This window comes from Populus nigra, chromosome 7, assembly GCF_951802175.1.
Source record: "Populus nigra chromosome 7, ddPopNigr1.1, whole genome shotgun sequence".
Lineage (NCBI taxonomy): Eukaryota > Viridiplantae > Streptophyta > Magnoliopsida > Malpighiales > Salicaceae > Populus > Populus nigra.
In genome coordinates this window covers 13,897,550-13,917,540 of record NC_084858.1, presented here as the reverse complement: position 1 = coordinate 13,917,540, position 19,991 = coordinate 13,897,550, and the positions used below count along the sequence as shown (strand labels likewise).

Genomic DNA, 19,991 nt, shown 5'->3' with positions numbered 1-19,991 from the left:
ACGCTGCTCTAGGCAGGGAAAGTCAGTGGGACGGCCATCTACAACAGGGACCATCTACCATGTGCCAAAAATCATTTCTAAAGGTGAAAATCTTTTTAGTGACCTTGTGGGGCGTACCCAAGAACACATTCTCATCAAGTAATATTATATTTTTACTAATACGTGGTGGGTTATTTTTTTTTAATTAATATGGATATCCAGATCAGTTTATGTACACCTCAACTAATTCCATATATTCTAAAATTTACAATTATATAAATATTTAAAGAACTGAAAAATTTAAACTCAAGGTGAGCTATCTTTGTTAACTTAGACCTCCGCGATCATGCTAATTTGGGCCCTCTTATTACAAAATATGACAAGGAGAAACCCAAAAACCTCAACCCATCAAACATTTTGTTATTGCAACCAAGAAGAGTTCTTAATATTTTCTGCAGAAGTTGAATATTTCTTTGAGCTTTCACTTTCCATGATATGTCGCTGTTGAGAAGCACTCAGTTCAATAATTTCCCGCCAATTGATGGCGAAGATACCTAACACCGAAGAAGAGCAGGCACTCCTGCTGATAAGCCGGAAGAAGGGAAGAGAAAACGACTCCAAGTGGTCACACTGTGAAATGAAAAAAAAAGAAGAAAAAACAGTGACAAATTCAAACCAGTGATAATGTTTTAGGAAAATTACCCTTGTAATCTTATGATTTAGTTGTTTTTTACTTTTATCCTCTATGTTTTTTAAAATTATAGGTTATATTTTTTACGAGTATAAAATCGACTAAATTATAGAATAATTTAAAATGTAAACTATTATGGGCATGGTAAAATTTAGAATACAAAGTGCAAACTGTAATTTTTTTTATTATTATTAATATAGATGTTTGGGACAACTTGCGCGTATCTCGACTAATCTCACAGGCCCTGAAGTTTACGACTATGTAAACCTCTACTGGCTATCATATTAGTAACCACGTGGTTCGAACCTGAAACTACAAGAAAAACAAATCCTTTAGTTTCAAGCTTTTATCACTGAACCACCTAATAGATGGTTGGATTCTATAATTTTTAAAAATATAACTTGGGAAAAAGTCACATCAGCTCGGGAAGATCTAACAGAAGTTATTAATATGATCAAATTGAATAATACTGAACAATAAAGGATACTAATCGAACAATTTTTTAACTCAAGGATGAAATCAAATTTTTGACAAACACATAGGTAGAATAAGGAATTTTGCCCCCCCTTTTTTTGTTAAAACTATCGAGTACCACTATACTTTTTGTTTTTTAAGGAGTACCACCATACCTTAATTGAGGCAGGAGTGGATGCACAAGTTTTGAGGTTTTTTTTTTTTTTTTTTTTCTTAAGTTTTTGAGTTTGACTCCCTGTTCTTGCTTCACTGGTTAGGGACAAATTGGGTCGAAAATTAATGCTATGAAGAAATCTGTGTAAAATTTGAAGGTCATTATCCAGCCCAATGGGCTAGTTTTTGTATAGACATGCTTTTCTTATTATATCCAATTACTGAAAAATGAGGAGGTAGACGTCTTGCATTATGTTAGATGTAGCTACGCTAACAGAGATTGAAAGTTCTTAGGAATTACATGGAGATTTGTCATAATAATTAGATGAATATATATCACAAATAGATTATATAAACAGCCTGCTAAATATTTGTATGGATTAATAGAATATGGTTAGGCTTAAAAAAAAGGTTTGGTCATGCCAAACAATACAAAATCACATCTTTTAATTTGACCTTCTAATTGGATTCGAGCTTGTTTAGAATTGTGGTTGTGGTTGTTTTTTAAAATGTTTTTTCATGCCGAAATGTATCAAAATAATATATATTTTTTATTTTTAAAAAATAATTTTTGAGATGAATACATCAAAACGATACAAAATATACAAAAAAAAATTGATTTTTTTCAAAACACGGGTACAATTACGTTTCAAATGTTCACTCAATGTTTTTGAAATGATTTTTTAGGCTGAGTTATTAGAAAGCCTAGCTAACTAAGCCATGAAAAAACCCATAAATTAGGTCTCAAATATGATATTGATACAGTTTTGTTATTTTCCTTTCATCTTATGTTATTTTTAGATTTTTTTTTTATTTTTCCTTTTTGTTTTAGGATTCTAATATTTTTACTTTGTTAACGTTGGTTTTCAGCTTATATAAAGATTTGTAAACTTCCTATAGTGAAGAACTTATCAAATTATTATTTCATAAATAAAATAAGATTTAGAGTTCTTTGTCTTTTAATCCTTATTCTGCCACCACTATGCTTTTTTGTGCTTTTTACTTTTTATTGTGCTTCCACCTACATCAAATATTTTCTATATAATTAACTCAATCAATAGCTCCATATTCCAACCATATAAATTACTCATGTGAAAAAACATCACTGTTTTGCTAGGAGAAAAAGAAAAGAACAGAAAAGAAAAACCTTATATAATGTTTTAGCATGCATTTTTTGACTGTTGTATTATTACCTGGAAAATTAAATGGCATAGGCGTTTTGCTATAGCTCAATTCATAATAAAATGTATTTTAAGCTACAGTAAAATCATATATATACCTTTTGGTCTAAAAAAATTAAGCCTTTTGGATGATGGTGCTAATGTCTTTTCAATTATTATTTTTACACAGTAAAAATATTTTTTTATTTCTAAAGTCAACAAAATATAGAAGTGTTGACCAATTTCTTGATTTTACTTAAGCTTCTTAATAGTAAAAATATGTATTTGCCTTCGGAGTAAAAAAATGTTGTTGGATAAGGGTGTTTTGGAGTTTTTGAATTTTAATGTACAATGCAAATACATCTTTCACTTTGAAAGAGACAAAACATAAGCTTAGCATTTGAGGGTATTTTTATACTTTTATATGGGTATTTTGTGTAATTATCAGGGTTGCGGGGACATTTTGATATTTTCACATTTTTCCTAAATGTTTTTAATTAGGGGTGAGAAACAAAGCCGAAAAACTGATTAAACCGAAAAAACCGAAAAAAATAATTGAAAAAATCAAACTATGAAAAAAACCAATTAGAATTTTTAAAAAATTGACCGGTTCGGTTTCGGTTTTATAAGCCTGAAACCAAAAAAACTGAACCAAACCCAAACCGAAAAAAACCGAGTCAAACCGGTTTGAACCAGTATTTGTTCTAAAATAACTGAACCAAACCGAAGTCGTTCGGTTTGAACCGCTTCTGTTTTTTTTTAAAACCGGTTTGGTTATTTTTTTTATAAAAACCAAACCGAACCGAAAATGATCACTCCTAGTTTTAATGCTTAAAACTGCTGGAGTGTGCTCGGCACGTCCTAGCACGTGGGTGGCGTTTACGTCATTTAGGAGGCGCGTGTGATGCCACCTAGTGGACGTAACTAGCCTTCCGTTGTCTCCCTAAATGTGTTGTCGTGTCCTCTTCTATTTGGAGAGGTGTGTGGTAGCTGACGGTGATCGGATTGTTGCTGGTGGTTATTTGATTTTTTTCCTTCTTTTCTATCTCTTGACAGGTAATGTACATCATTGTCCTCTTTGTTTCTTACTTTTCAATTTCAATCCTCATTCTATTAATTTCTTATTTCATTCCTTTTCTATTTATAGAAGTTTTTTTTTGCTTTTCAATTTAGTCCTTCAATTGCAATTTCTCATATATTTGGTTTTTCATTTCAATCCTCATTTTTTAAAATTTCAAATTTTATCCTTGGCACTTTTGTTGAAGCCTTTTTTCTTGCAATTTCACCCTTCAATCAGATTTTCTGTTGTTTTATTTTTTTTCAGTTTGATCCTTATTCTTTTGATTTTTTTCTTTTATTAAAGCTGTTTTTCAATTAAACCCTCCAATTAAAAATTTATATCCCTTTCTTACCCTTATTTTTTTTATCCTTTTGTATAATTAATTTCTTTTTATGGTTTCATCTTTTAATATTTAATTTGTTGGGAAATCGGCTTCTACATTATTTTTTTTAATATTGGTTTTATGATTATCTTTAAGTTTTTTATATGGATTTATCCTGGTCTCACGACTTAAGTTATGATTTTTGTATGTCTTTTTTTAATATATATTTTTTATTTGTTCTATTTCTATTTTATTTTTCAAGGTATTATTCTAATTCATCTATAATTTGTTTTTAATAAAAATGAAATTTATTTTTTAAAATAAAAAAATTTATTGTTGAATTATATTGCTGATGTGTTCGACTTTGCACAATATTTTTTATGACTTAGGTTTATTTAGTCATTTTTATTTGTATTTATCTTTTAAGCAGTGTTTTAAAACTCGGACCGGGCCGGCGGGTCGACCCGGGACCCGGCCGACCCGAGCCTGAGACCGGTCCGGGTGGAGGAAAAAACCCGGTCGGGAATTGGCCCGGCAAAACCCGGTCGACCCGACGGGTCGACCCGGGACCCGGTCCACCCGGTCAAACCCGGGTGAGACCTGGTCAATTTTTTTTTATTGCCAGTCATTAAATGGCATCGTTTTTATCCTTCTAAAATGCCAAAACGCTGAAGACAGTGTGATGAAGAACGAAGCAAATCAGTTACAATTGGCAAACCTAATTTACTCACTCTTTGAAACCCAGCTACCCAACTGAGAAGCAGAGGACGTCCTGGCCTATTGATCGCTGAGGAGCAGAGGACGTCTTTAAATCTCCTTCTGAAACGCAGCGTCCCGGCCTATTGCATTGGCTGCCTCTTCCGGTTAGTATTTCAAGTTTTCAACTACTATTTCTTTCATTCTTTTTGTCTCATATCACTGTTAGACTTGGGACTTTTGAAGCATAAATAATTGTGTGGTTAAAGCTTGAATCTCGATCTGTTAGGTTTAGTTTTTGTCCACGGTTAATACCAATGGATGAGGAAATCCCATTTGGGAAAAGATAGTATGGTTAAATAAATAATTCACTTTTAAATAATGTTAGAAAATGATAAAAGGATTAAGATGCTTTGTATTTTGTAAAGAATCCAGTGACAAAAGGATTAGGTTGGAAGATGGGAGTATTAAGGGAAAGATGGTTTTTTCATTTGAGTGAAGCGAGAGAGACAGAACATTGAAAAAAGTGGAAGTCACTTTCGAAAGGTGTGATGATGTGTTGGCTAATCTCCCAAAGTATCAGAGAGAGTCTCACCACTTTTGAACTACAGCCGACGGTTCTAACTTATAAACAAGTTAAAAGAACCGAATGAGAGAGAGAGAGACATACAAAGACTTAAGAAGAGGTTAGAGAGGGATGGAGGGGGGGAAGAGGGAGGAGGGAGGAGAGGGAGGAGTCAAGTTGAAGGCTTGAGCCTTGATTGAATGATTCCCTCTGGGTTGGTAGCAAACTTAGTGATGAGGTCACAGGGATCTTTAATCTCATATTAATTATTAATCCACGTAACTAAATGTTTAATTAGTGAATACATATGGTATAGGTTCAAGATATGCCATATTGTTCACTACAATTTTTCCTCTCGATACTTGCTAGAAGTTAATTAATTTTCTGCACAGATTTTGCTCACTAGTATCGTGAATATGATTATTGATTTACCTTTTATATCCCGGTTCATAACATATAATATTTAATGATTGATTATTTAGTGATAAATATTATTTAAAATAAAGTTTTGTTTAATACATAATATTTATTAATTAATTGTGTTTGAAATGTAGATGTCATAAATGTTAATGATATTGAAGATGATTGTGACGATGAAGTTTCAAAGGAGCATGCTGATGATTTATTAGGTGTTGACGAGATTGACTCAATTCCATCTACATTTGATCCAAATTTTGCTCCTATAGACACAGAAGAACTTAGTGAATGTGTTCATTCAACAAAAGAGAATGTGTTGTTGATTTAGAATTTATGTTGTTGGATGTTTTGTTTTAAATATTTTAGAATTTATATATTTGTTTGTGTTTTGGATATTGAATTAAATTTATGTTGTTGGTTTATAATTTAAATTTGGTTTATATAAGTGTTGTATTGTAACTAGTTATGTGTTTTTTTTATAGGTTTTTTTGTTTTTTTGGGTTGACCCGGGTCAACCCATCTGACCCGTGACCCGATCACTTGGCCGGGTCAATGACCAGGTCGGGTTTCAAAACTATGCTTTTAAGTCATGAGTTTTTTAGGGTGTAGATTTATCTTTTATTTATTTAAATAAATAAGTTTAGTAAACACAATCAAATACATGTTTCATTTTATGCCATGAAATATCTTGATCTTACTTGCATAGACTTTTCAATTTACACTTTGAATTTTTTTTTTTTTATGTATAAAACACTTTAAAGCAACCTACATACCCAATATTTAAAATAAAAAAACTCGTGGCAAAGCGCGGTTTAAATGGCTAGTATTGTCTATATATTTGTTATATATGATTGGACAAAAAAAGAATTTGGATTATTAGATCAACTCATGCTATTTATTTTTATTAAAACATTTTAGTTTAGTTTAGTTTTTGTTTTTATTTTTTCTTGCTTTTGACCTGATTGAGTTTGAACAAGTCAACCAGATCACTAACAACTTAACAAGCCAATTGAATTTTACCAAATCAAGTTTTATCTCATTAAATCCAACTAAAAACTTGATCCAAGTTAGGCTCTAGATCCTAAACTTTCCGAATCAATCCATTAAGTGTGTGTTTGGTATTACGGTGGCTGTTGTGGTTGTGGTTTGAAAAAAATAGTTTTATAAAAAGTGCTTTTAGTTGTGGTTGGTTTAGAAAAATATATGTTTGGTTAAAACTGTGGTTGAAATTGAGGTGGAATAAAAAATAGTTTATTGTGTTTGGTTAAAAATTATGGTTCAATTTGATGTTATGGTATAATTACCTAAAAGGACTTCATTCATAATATTAATGAACAATTACATAAAAAGTAATCTTACAACCATTAAAATTTTGCAAAGAGACCTAAACATATTAGAACAATAATTTATAATTGTGTCATTAAACTTGCAGCAATCCCATCACATACGTAATTCATTCGCGAAGGCCTGTGGTGTCTTTGCATTTGTGCACGTGGAGCAACATCAGTTAGAAAATCATCGGGCATAAAATCAGGATGACGATCGAACTCTATAAATGCAAGAGAGACCCGCGGAAAGTCGTCACGGCCTCAGAAGGTTTAGTCGAGGGATTGGAGGGGGGCTGGCCAGGTTCAGTGTCAGTAGGACATATAAATTAACTAACAGAAGATTAGAGCAGTGAAGACAAACTAACTCGTTGGGAATTTCAGCTGTGGAGTTTGAATGAAGCACGTTCAATGTCCATGTTTATGGGTTGTTGATTGCAGTAAAATGGGTTGCTGCTGTTCTTGTTTTTCTGTTGTCAAGGCAAAATGAATGACAACCGAATGTGAATAAAGAGACACAGCCATCACTTTAATTGTTGGTTGTTGTGTAGCAGTAATTGTTTCTTGAATGGTTGTTGTGCGCAGTGAAGAGAAATGAATGCAAAAAATGGATGAGAAGAGCAATAACAAAGAAGAGGATAAGTCGGTAATTTCCCATCTCTGTTATCTTTGGAAGTTCAACCTGTGGTTGAACTTGCAAAAAAACAGCAAATTACTACTTCTTTAAAATCACGGTCCTGCTTCATTTTATTGGTGGGACCCATGTTTTAAATTTTTGTAACATGTGGTAACCAAACACATGTTTCAGTGTGTTTTTAAAAAACACAAACGCTACCGCGTAGACAAAAGGAGTCAAGTCAAGATAGGTTAAACAAATACGAATGTTGAAAAAGAACTTGGGTTAATGGTCATCAAGTTAACTTATGTCATATGTTTTTATTAAAATAATGTGCTTTTTTTTCTTCTTAATGTTGACCTATCAAATTTGTAATAGGTTTGGCTAAAACAATTAAGCTCTTGTTTGATATTGTGTTTCAAATGGAGATTGCCTAAAATTTAAAATTTGTTTTTACTTAAATTTTTTTTTTTATATAGTTTTTATTGTTTTAATGTGCTAATATCAAGAATAATTTTTTAAAAATAAAAAAAGTATTATTTTGATGTATTTTTGAATTAGGTGAGAAAGTATTATTTTTAAACTAGGAGGTATTTGAGTATGTGGTAGAGATTGCTTTCAAAGTGTTTTTGGCTTGTAAATGCATCAATATATATATATTTTTATTTTTTAAAAATTATTTTTGAGACCAATATATCAAAAAAATATTAAAACATAAAAAAATAAAAAATAAATAAATAAAATAAATAAATTTATTTTTAAATATTTTTAAAACACAAAAATAAATAAGCTTTAGAGAAGATTGCTGGGCATGATTATAGAAATAACAACCACAATTATAGCTACATCTAGCTAGCAGTTAGGACTAACGTTGTGTTTGGAAGTGTGGTAGTGGTTGTTTTCAAAGTGCTTTTCATTCCAAAACACATCAAAATAATGTTTTTTTTAAATTATTTTTGATATCAGTACATCAAAATAAGCTGAAAACATAAAAATATTAATTTGAAACAAAAAATAAAAAATTTTCAATTTGTTTCAAAAGTGCTTCCGAAACGCAATGCCAAACACTTAGAAGTTGAGACACATGCTAAAAAATATTCAATAAAGCTTTCAATATTGCCAAAAATAAAAGAAATTATTCAATATCACTCAATCAATAAAATTAATTTGTTCAAGGGTTAACACAAAAAAAAAAAAATCCTAATTAGGATAACCCTATGGAAATAAAATAAAAAAAATATTACAAAGCCCAAATAAAAATATCTAATTAAAAAATAACCTAAAAAAATAAATATAGTTAATTGGTCAACATGTCATATTCACAACCTGAATCATGAGACTATAATACCCTCATAGAAAAAAAATAAAAAAAATTCACAAAGTCTAATTTTCAATTAATTCAATGTTAAAGAACATAATAAAAAAATCATTTAGAAAAAAAATAAAAAAATAGCTTGAGTCCACCCGGGTTAACCTGTTAAATATGTGATTTTAGTCATGAGAATAAGATAAATTTATAAAAAATAAATAAAAACAATTATGAAGTCTCACTTTCAACAGATCGGGATAAAACCATAAAAAATTAAAAAAAAATTATGAAATTTTATTTTCAAAAAATCTAATGTTGAATATTAAAAAAAATTATATTTATTAGACTGGTATATAACTTAATAAAAACAAATTAAAAAGAATCATAAAACATAATTTTTAAAATAATTTAATATTAAGGATAAAATTAAAAAAAATTATATAAAAAATTGAGTTGTTATAGTGCTAAGTGGAATTTCTTTTTAAATACAAAATAAAAAATTGTAATTTAATAAATAATATTTATAAGTATGATTATAGTGATTTTACCATATCTTCTTGTTAATTAATAATTTTCTTCTCATAGGTCAACAAGGAGTTGAAGGCCATGACCTTATAAATGAGCTAACCAGATATCAAAATCAGAAAGCCCACCATGTTCAAGACTACGGCTGAGCATTTCTGGTTCAGTTCGGTTTTGAACCAAAATAAACAACCAAACCAAATTTTTTTTTTAATTTTTTGAACCGAACCGAACCGAACCGAAAACCGGTTCAAACCGATTAATTTCGGTTTGATTCGGTACGATTTTTTTCCCTTCCAAACCGGTTCAAACTCAATGGTCCTCTACCAACACTAGTAATATTCCTCCCTCTGTTTTGGATCACTGGCCAGGTCTAATGTGGTTTTTGAGAAAACAATACTCCAGTCCCCAAAATGTTGTTTTGCCCTCCCTAAACACCCTGCTGCTGCATCACTTGTCATCTCAGATGCTGAAATTTGAATAAGAAACAAGCAGAGCATAGGCCTCAAATCAATTAGTAATTAGACAAGTAGGAGCCTTTCTTCTATCTTTAAAAAAAAATAAGTGAAAGTACAATAATGTACTGTTTGACAAATTATTTGAGATGCTTGCAATTTCTGGTAAGCAAGCAATCTTGTTGGTGGAGACTAACATCAGAGATGGGATTTTTTGACGGAATAGAGAATGGAGGGGGTTTTGAACCTGATAGTCCTCTGTTTGGCTGTTAGTAGAGCCAACCACAGACTCAACAGGAGAACTAAGATTCGAAGAAAACCCAAAGGAACCAAATCCATAAGATCAAATCAGAGCAGATAGTAGAGGGAGGGGAGAAAAATCAAAGCAGAGCAGAGAGTAGAGGGACAAGAGAAAAAAGAAAGTAAAATGAGAGAGAATGAGATATGCAGAGAAGGGAGGGGAAGGGAGGGGGGCGGCTAAGGGATGAATGTTACTTTAGGGTGAAAACATTCATTTTATAGTTGTTTTTTTTTTAAGTGTTGGATGGTTGAACCGGTTCGGTTCGGTTCAATCGGTTTCAGACTTTAGAAACCGAAACCGAACCGAACTGGAATTTGTTTGTGATTTTTTAATCGGTTAATTCGGTTTTTTTTTCGGTTCGGTTTTTTCGGTTATTTTTTTCTAATTTTCTCAGTTTAATCGATTTATCAGTTTTTTTGCTCACCCCTATTCGAGACTCCGAATCAAACTTATGCTGATTTAGATAATGATTTGGCTTTTATATATATATATATATATATATATATTAAAAAATATTTTAAAATAATATTTTTTTTTATTTTTAGAATTAACATATTAAAATAATAAAATAATTAATTATTTTTTAAAAAACACGGTCAAAATAAAACATGCAAATCAAAGGCATGATTTCTAGGTTGTTTCACCTATAATAAACCATTATTGGCATCTTTCTCATGACCCCACAAGTACAGGCCTCTCTCTCAATGTCTAGTCTTGTCTCGCTCTGACTCACACCGACCCAAAACCCTGTTGAAGTCACCCCCACCAGCACTGCTCTCCTTCACTTCACCGCCCCTTATCATCAAAACAATGGAAGGGGTCTCCCCTAGCAATCCTCTCATTCATAGCAGTAAATTGTTGCCGATGCTATTCTTCTGTGATCACTCCCCTTAAGCCATATAGAACGAGAATGACGAAATGAAGGAGAGACAACGTTGGCAACCAGAGGAAGATGCTGTGCTAAGAGCTTATGTTAAACAATATGGTCCAAAAGAATGGAACCTCATCTCTCAACGCGTGGAAGCTACTGGCAAAACCCTCAACCGAGACCCAAAATCCTGCCTTGAACGCTGGAAAAACTACCTCAAACCAGGCATCAAGAAAGGATCTTTAATCCCAGAAGAGCAAACCCTTGTCATTTCTCTTCAAGCCAAGTACGGTAACAAGTGGAAAACGATAGCTAGTGAAGTCCCAGGCCGCACAGCAAAGAGGCTAAGTAAGTGGTGGGAGGTTTTTAAAGAGAGGCAATCAAAGTCCAAATCCAAGTCTTTATTGCACCACCACCACTGCACGGAATACTCCAATCAGAACCACCAACTAGAAGATAATATTCCGTTCACCGGAGATAAAACATCTGGTCAGGGAAAGTACGACCACATCTTAGAGACCTTTGCAGAGAAGTACGTGCAACCGAAGATCTTCAATCAGTTTCAACCTTTTACCACTAGTTTATCCACTATGACACCTCCAATGCCCGAACCTGACCCGGTTCTTTCACTCGGGTCGGTTGGGATGAACCCGGGTTCACATATATCATCCTCAACCAGCACCACAGTTTCAGCCACCCCATCACCGTACGTGAGCTTGTCAATATCTCCATCTGATCGCGGCATGGACCCGGACTCGACCCGACTCATGCCGGGCCAACAAATGGGCACTTTGGTTCAGTATTGCAAGGAGCTTGAGGAGGGGAGGCAAAACTGTCTGCAACATAAAAGGGAGGCAACATGGAGGCTAAGTAGACTAGAGCAGCAGCTGGAGTCAGAGAAAGAAAGGAAAAGAAGGGAGAAAGCGAAGGAGATAGAGGCAAAGATAAGGTGTTTGAGAGAGGAAGAGGAGAGTTTTACGAGTAGGATCGAGAGTGAGTATGAAAAGCAGCTGAGTACATGGCGTAGAGATGCTGAGAGAAAAGAGGCAAAGCTTGTGGAAGCTTGGTGCAGCAAGCATGTCAAGTTTGTCAAGCGAGTTGGGGTACATTTTGGTGGTGGTGCAGCCAGGGATTAGCATGGCAGTTTAGCACTGATTTATCCATTTTGATGTAATTATTGTGTTAATTAATCATTTTTAATATATAGGTTTTATCTAATGGTAATATCATAGTAATTGATTAGCAATTCCACTATGTTGTGGACGATATTTTTGGATCATTAATATTATCATTATTATTATTATCAATTTAATTTATTCCAATTTTAATGATGATCTGAAGATGCTTTTCTCTTTCACGGTACCAAAACAAAAAAAAAAGAAGAGAAGAAGAATACTGATTAAGAGTTTTAAAATTATAATAATAATAATAATAATCTTATTTTTTTTCAAAGAAATAATATTTTATTTCCTAAATGTTTTCGGTACTTATAATGATTGATTATTATTGGATTTCTTCTTAAAAATTTGAATTTGTTTTCGAAAATATTAATTTTTTCATTTCTTAAACATTTTCAAAACTTTTTTTTTGGGGGGTGAAAACGTTAATGTTTTTTGAGAATTTAATAAAACTTAGTCCAATTAAGTTGAATTAACTAAAGCTTGCAAACACAGGGCTCTATTTGCTAAATTAATGCAAACAATAAGGATTATTTTTTTTAAGAGAGAGAGAGAGAGAGAGAGAGAGAGAGAGAAACCTGGTCAAGGGAACTGGCAACGTCTGCTCTATTCAGTTCTGTTATGTTATGTCTAATCAGTTCTTACATTGTTGTTAGCTAGAAAGAGAGAAGGAATGCGGATGATCTCTCTTTTTTTAACCTCTAGCCCTAGCCTAGGGCACTCCTGCTTGGAAAAGACAAATTCACCCTTCAAAACTCCTAATAGAATTTTTGTGGGGTTGCATCGATGCATGCAATGTTTGAGAAGATGATGCCCTTGTTGAGATAGATTTTGAGGGAGAGAGTGCCCCAATCACTCATTTCTGTGCTATGGTTTGGAGATAGGGAGCCGTCTGAGATGCCCAAAGGATGGGCTTTTTCTTCCTTTCTGTTAAATTTAATTTGTTTTTTTCTAAATTGAATTACGCAAACATAACAATTTACTTACTTTTCAGTAATAGAAGTGGAGTAAGCTGTGACTCGGATGTCATTGTAGCAGTACTCATCCCTAAAGATGCTAATGACTCGTGACTCAGTGCAACATGTTGTGTTCTTTGTGACAGCAACAGTCTGATCTGACAGAGACTATGCAGTAGTGGACTAATAAAGGAAAGGCGGAGCATGCCCAATAAGCGAATGAAGGAGTTACGAAGCCAAGATCTTAGTTTGAGCTAGACAGCTTCGGTCTTGGTCGATCCTCATCAATCCCGGTCTTTTTCTCGGGGCGATATCTGCGAGAATATGGATATGTGTGGCATCAAATTAGGTTATTTGAAGGTGAAGAAGAACAGAACGTGGAGCCTTGCCCATTTTCCAATCTTTCATCACCTTGGCCAATCCAGCAGAGAAGGAGCGGCTGCCACGAAGGATGGTTAGATTACTTTATTAATTTCCGATGAGGTCATCCAGGATTTGACAGAACCACTTTTGAAGAGAGATGCCCCTCTTGAATCTATATTTTCTAGTCGATTCATTCTAATCTTGGTTTAATCCTTCCTTAAGAGACTCCGGACATTCATTGGCCGGAGCCCCAAGCCTAAACAATCTCGAAGTAGATTCATTATCGAACCAGAAAGATAATTTTAAAAAATACTATCAATATTAATCTTATAAATCCGTTGATTATGAAAATAAGACAGACTCATCGATCTAGCCGCTCATTTAAACGAGCACTAGATTGTTCACGGAGATATGGATCGACTGACGAAAGAAGACAAGCTCTAGACACTCTAATTGTAAGTTAGTCTTCCACTAATTCTGGAAAACCATGATCTTGTTGATGGCAAGTTTGTAAACACACGTACGCCAAGATCTTTCTTTTTCAGGAGGAAGCAAGACAGGCACAGCATAAGGACTCAGACTCTCTCGGTGGTGAAAGGATTTCGCACGCAAGCAATCCCATTGGCCCTCTTGAACCTTTTGTTGTTTCCCCACCAGATAGAAGAAACACAACACTCACATGTCTGCTTATCTTTCACCCTTTAATTGCCTGAAGACCGAAAACTTCCCGTTCATACAGCAATGATTTTCTTAGAGCAAGTCCAAGTCATATAGCAATGATTCAAGACAATTCTTTTTACACTATTTCAGAAACCCAACGGTTAATTCTTTTCTGGCGATAAGCTCCAATTGCATCATAGAAATTACTAAAAGGGTTCTTTTACATACCAATCCTTATTAGCATTAGCGTCAGTTTTTTCATTTTCAAGATTTTAAATACATTGGATTGTGAACACTGTTTAAGAAGCTGGGATCGGAGCTTCTTCTTTCGCTTGTTCACAACTCTTCGATGAAGGCCTTCAGGCCTAACTGCAGCTATTCCAGAGGAAGGAAAGAAGAAACCGCAGTAGCCAATCCCAAGCTCGCTGAAGAAGGAACTATCATAAAAATCCATAGGAATATAAAAAATCATTCGCTCTAAAGTGCTTAGACGCAACCAGCCACTACGTACCTCACCTCTTTTTTCTCAATTATAAACTCCACGTACGGAACTTTCTCGATACCAACGACAGTCTAAAACAACTTATGGAGCTCCCCCAATTTGAATTTCCCACCTGACTGACATTTCCATAATTTACAGCAGAAGTCACTGGGGAAACAAGCGATCTAGATCATTTTTTATTTATTTTACAGGATCGTCTCAGTGATGAGAATATTTTATGTGCCATTTCTGATGATGCACTGGGGACAAGTATATGTCAGTTCAGGAGATCAACGCTTTCAAGGTCTGGGGTGAAGGAACAGATCGTTGAAATCGTGAATTTAAAGAAGAAGAAGGGAAAAAAAAAGGTGAGCAATATTGAAGTAGGCACAACCAATCCATCTGTAAGCGACTCTTTTGAGATTTCCTTACGGCCAAAGTCACCCTTAGTAGGTCCATCCAACAGGTTTAATAACATTCATATAGATATTAACAGAATTAACCTTTTTTTTTTGTTTGAGGCAGGCTTGCTCTCATATAAGAAAAAAGTAATAACCTTCCTCATGAAGAATCTTCAACTTCTCTTTCTCAAGGCTGGCTTAAACTTCTTAGAGTTAACATCCTTGGCTTTCTGCAGCTTCATAGACTTTACGACCTTTTTGGTAGGAAGTCCCTTCCTCCTTATTGATTACATGATGCCATTCAATTCCTTCTATTTTGAATATTGACCCTTCAGACGAAGAAGGGCTTGTCAGCCAACACCTTCCCTTTATGGCTTGCCTGCGGTGATAGGCTTGCTTTGCTGAGGAATGGAGTTAGTGGAAAGATGAAATCCTAACCCCCGAGTAACTGTTCTCTCTAGGAAAAGAATGCTTAAGCCGAAGTGAAAGTGAGAAGACGTTTGTTCTTCAACCTCTATCCTGAGCTTTTCACTTCATCAAAAGGTGAAGTCTTGACAGAGGCTGAAACCTTCCCATAAAAAAGAAAGTACTCTTCATTGGTTCCCCTTTCGAACTAGAAAGCCTCATTGCCATTGTTGGCAAACAGGTCAACAAAGGCCTACTTTCTTTCTATTTTACTCTGCGCAGGATTACTGAAAATAACAAGTAAAAATGGAATCGGAGCAATTGTAAAGAGATGTTTTTCATTCCCTTTTTTCACTGTATGAAATCCATATTTTGACACCTGAGATTCCCACTATGATCTCTCTTCTCTCTTTTACTAGTGGATCTCCTTGTGTTGTGTTAGTGAAGCGACGTAACAAAATTATCTATTTTGCTATGTACTCTCTAGTCTCTATAAATTTGAAAAAAATATGCTAGACGTGCATAAGTTGGTATGTATTATAAAAAAATAAAGAGTTGGTTTAGAGATGTGAAAATATTATTTTTAAGATATTTATTTGTTAAATATAAAGATAATATATTCAAAATACAATTAAATCCTTTAAATTTTTAAAAGAATAAGAAGAAAAGACAAATGAAAAAAAATATATTTTTGTATATATATATTTTTTTTGTGTAGTAACGAGTTTATTTAGATTTGAAATATTATATAACAAAATTATATGACTTTTAATTAATATGACAATTATATTTTGAATTAAATTGAATAGCACATATTCAGTTTTATCTTAACAGTTACAAATATCAAGATTAATTATGAAAATTAAAAGAAATAAAGTTAAAAAAACTTAATCTCACTGACAAATTAAATATCAAGTATCATCTTTTTATATTATAAATATTCATATAATAGCATTAGAAAGTCTATTAGGAGAGCTCATCCACCATGAGCTCAATATACACTTAATTTACTATACAATATAAATTCACACTTATAAACACCTAGGATGGAGTATTACTTTTCAATGTGGGATATAAATTATTATTTTTATTCATTTACAAACTATACCAACAATCCCCCATTAGTTTGTAATGAATGTCTTGTCACTTGATAGAATTATATTTACAAGAAAGTATTTTGCAATTTAAACCTCCAATTAATGTCAGGACTTAAATTTTACTAAAGTTATTGATGTTTGCAAATTAAATCAAAAAATTTGTTTGGAATAAAAAATACTGCACACATAATAATATCCAAATTTTTAAAGAGGTTTACAAATATTTAGCACTTATTATAACCATGTGCTAAAATCTTTTTTTCATGAATATTTACAAGAAAAAACCTTAACTCTTGTAAAAAATGACGCCACTTCTATATTCATATAAATGTAATTATATATTTATGCATTACATTAAACACGAACTTTAAATTCCATTAAGAGCTTACGTTCATTCTCCTTTACATAATAGAACACACTGAATACTATCAGAATAAGGTCTAAAATTAATTAGCAGTGTCCAATAAATACATATATTTAATTTTAACCCTAGTATCATGACTGGGTAAGAGGTTTTGCATCTTGACCCGGGTGGGCTCGAATCGATATTCTTAGACTTTTTTTGAATTATAATTTTTTGTTAGTTTTCTTCCTTCAATATTTTATTTGTTAGAAATTGAGTTTCATCTCTTTTCTTTTCAATTTTTTTATGAAGTTATTATGTTCTCATTTGATTTTTTAGGAATCAGTTTTCAAAATTTCTTTTCTTGCATTTCATTTTATAAGATTATCTCAATCTATGATCATGAAGTTTTCGAGTTGACCTAATTTAATTAAGGCGTTTTGTTGTATTTTTTTATTTTTTATTTTAATTTTATCCTTTAATATTGAGTTGTTTTATAATTCTGGTTGGTTCAACACTTGTTTTTTTTTTAATATTATTATTTTATATTGAAAAAAGTTTTACCTGACCTGCGGGATAGCACAAGGTACAAATATAGAACAACATTAATTAAAATAGGATATGGATAATAATTAACCAAGCAAAGCAAAGACAATATTTAGGGAGGAGTTTGGTGGATTTGAGAAGAGAAAGATTCAAAAGAAATAATTAAGACTAATGAGTCAATGGGCTTCCATCTCCAAATCCAAATCCAAATCCAACATGGAAAACTCACACAGAAAAAGAAAAATGCTAAAAATTTATTGACTTTAGTCACCACGAAAGGACTATCGATAAAGAACAAGAAATGGCCATGAGATCCCTCACCTCAAAAACCAGAACCTTACACTCTCTCTTTCAGTCCCTCTGCACCTCCAAATCCCACAGTCATCGCCATCCTCTCTCTACTCTCACTCCACTAAACCAAATCCCACCATTACCAGGCCTTGTGAACGAGATATCCCGCATTCTCAGCGACCAAAGAAACCCCCACCATGACTTGGAGACCTCTCTAAACGCATTCTCTTCAGAAATATCCACAAACTTGGTAGAACAAGTCTTAAAACGTTGCAAGAATCTTGGGTTCTCAGCCCACAGATTCTTTCTTTGGGCTAAAAGAATTCCGGGTTTTGAACATAGCAAAGAGAGCTATCACATTTTGGTGAATATATTAGGTACTAGCAGGCAGTTCGCAATATTATGGGATTTCTTGATTGAAATGAGAGAATCTCATGATTTCGAGATAAACCAAGAAATTATCTGGCTTGTTTTTAGATCTTACAGCAGAGCTAATTTGCCAAGTGATGCTATTCGTGCATTTGATAGAATGGCTGAGTTTGGTCTAAGGCCCAGTGTTGATGATCTTGATAAACTTTTATATGTATTATGCAAATGCAAGCATGTGAAATGTGCCCAGCAGTTTTTTGATAGAGTTAAGCATAAGTTCGAGGCTAAAGCAAAAACTTACAGCATTTTGGTGAGGGGGTGGGGTGACATTGGGGAAGCAGTAGCAGCGCGTAAGGTGTTTGATGAAATGCTTGGCCGAGGATGTGCCTTGGATGTGCTTGCATATAATAGCTTGTTAGAAGCTTTGTGCAAGGGAGGGAATGTTGATGAAGCGTATAAGATGTTTCGAGAAATTGGTTCACATGGAGTTGAGCCTGATGCATGTAGTTATGCCATATTCATTCGTGCATATTGCGAGGCAAACAATATTCATTCTGTTTTCAGTGTGCTCGATAGAATGAAGAGATATGATCTCGTACCAAATGTCTTCACTTATAATTGTATTATCAAGAAACTTTGCAAGAATGGAAAGGTGGAAGATGCTTATCAACTTTTGCATGAGATGATGGAGAGGGGAGTTAGCCCAGATGCATGGAGTTACAATACAATCTTAGCTTACCATTGTGAGCACTCAGAGGTTAATAGGGCAACCAAGTTGATATCTATAATGGTTAAAGATAATTGCTTGCCTGATCGGCATAGTTACAACATGTTGCTAAAATTGCTTGTAAGAGTAGGAAGATTTGATAGAGCAACTGAAATTTGGGAGAGCATGGGCGAGAGGGGATTTTATCCTTCAGTCTCAACTTATTCTGTCATGATTCATGGTTTGTGCAAGAAGAAGGGAAAACTAGAGGAGGCATGCAGATACTTTGAGACAATGATTGATGAAGGAATACCGCCATATGCTTCTACCATTGAGATGTTGAGAAACCGGCTAATAGGGTTTGGACTCCTGGATCACATTGAGATACTTGCAGGTAAAATGGAGCGAGGCACTTCTTGTTCTATACAAGAGCTGGCAAAAGAAATGAGGGGCAATAAGGCTTGTGTGAGATCTAGGAATGAAGAAACGGAGCTTGAAAGTGAGTAAAACCTAGCTCCCTAATCACTGAGTTCCGAGATGTTAACTGGGCAAACTCACCATGCTATAAACTCTACATCGAATCTAGTGGGGGTGCAACTTAAACACTAAGAGTTAAACCTACACAACCGCGATTTGTTGTCATAAGATAAAAAAGTGAAATCTTACATTGTCTTTGATGTCATATCCTTTATGCTTTTACATATTTTTGGATTGGCTGTGGCCTAATTGAAATAAAATTTCGGAGCTATAAACTCGTTACTTGCATATTGTGTCTTCACCAATTTGTCAAAAAGAGCTCCTCTATTATTAATTATTCAAACGAACCTTTGTATTTTCTATCTCAGCTAATTGAGTACAATTTGCCAAATTTAGAAATTTATGCAACAAAATAAGTAGCCTTCTTCTCTATTTGAATCATTATCGTTAACTTACCTTTTACTCTTGTTAATATCATCACTCACTCTCACCATCCTCATGAACGAAGATGGTGGAGTGACTGGGAGTATAGTATTCAGTCGCTCCACTCTCTTCCCCTGAGATCCTAGTTATAGTTGAATTGTACTTTGAAAGCGAACAAGTCTCTATCTCTACAGATGAGTAAAATAAGAGTCAAAGTTCTTCAATCAAAGTATTCTATGCTCTCTTCTCTTATTGGAAGGGTAAAGCGAAGTTTGCTATTGCCATGTGAAAGGTTTTTCCTTTTGATTATGCATTGGAATCTCGATCGGCTCATGTTTGAGCATGATGAATTACTTCGTGTCGACCTGTTGCTGATAAAGTT

The 19,991-nt window shown here is 33.6% G+C and overlaps 2 protein-coding genes across 2 annotated transcripts; both read left to right on the top strand.

The window, feature by feature from the left end:
- The first annotated feature begins 10,806 nt into the window (after positions 1-10,806).
- LOC133700081 (transcription factor AS1-like) lies at positions 10,807-12,049 on the top strand. The gene has a single exon (XM_062123643.1). It carries the CDS (start codon positions 10,964-10,966, stop codon positions 12,047-12,049), a length of 1,086 nt encoding a protein of 361 aa, XP_061979627.1. The 5' UTR covers positions 10,807-10,963.
- A 5,470-nt stretch (positions 12,050-17,519) lies between these two features.
- On the top strand, positions 17,520-19,474 carry LOC133698962 (pentatricopeptide repeat-containing protein At1g52640, mitochondrial). The gene has a single exon (XM_062122072.1). It carries the CDS (start codon positions 17,645-17,647, stop codon positions 19,214-19,216), a length of 1,572 nt encoding a protein of 523 aa, XP_061978056.1. The 5' UTR covers positions 17,520-17,644; the 3' UTR covers positions 19,217-19,474.
- The last annotated feature ends 517 nt before the right edge of the window (positions 19,475-19,991 follow it).

Coding starts and splice junctions, on each gene's coding strand:
- LOC133700081 (XM_062123643.1), top strand. CDS start 10,964: ATGAAGGAGAGACAACGTTGGCAACCAGAGGAAGATGCTGTGCTAAGA.
- LOC133698962 (XM_062122072.1), top strand. CDS start 17,645: ATGGCCATGAGATCCCTCACCTCAAAAACCAGAACCTTACACTCTCTC.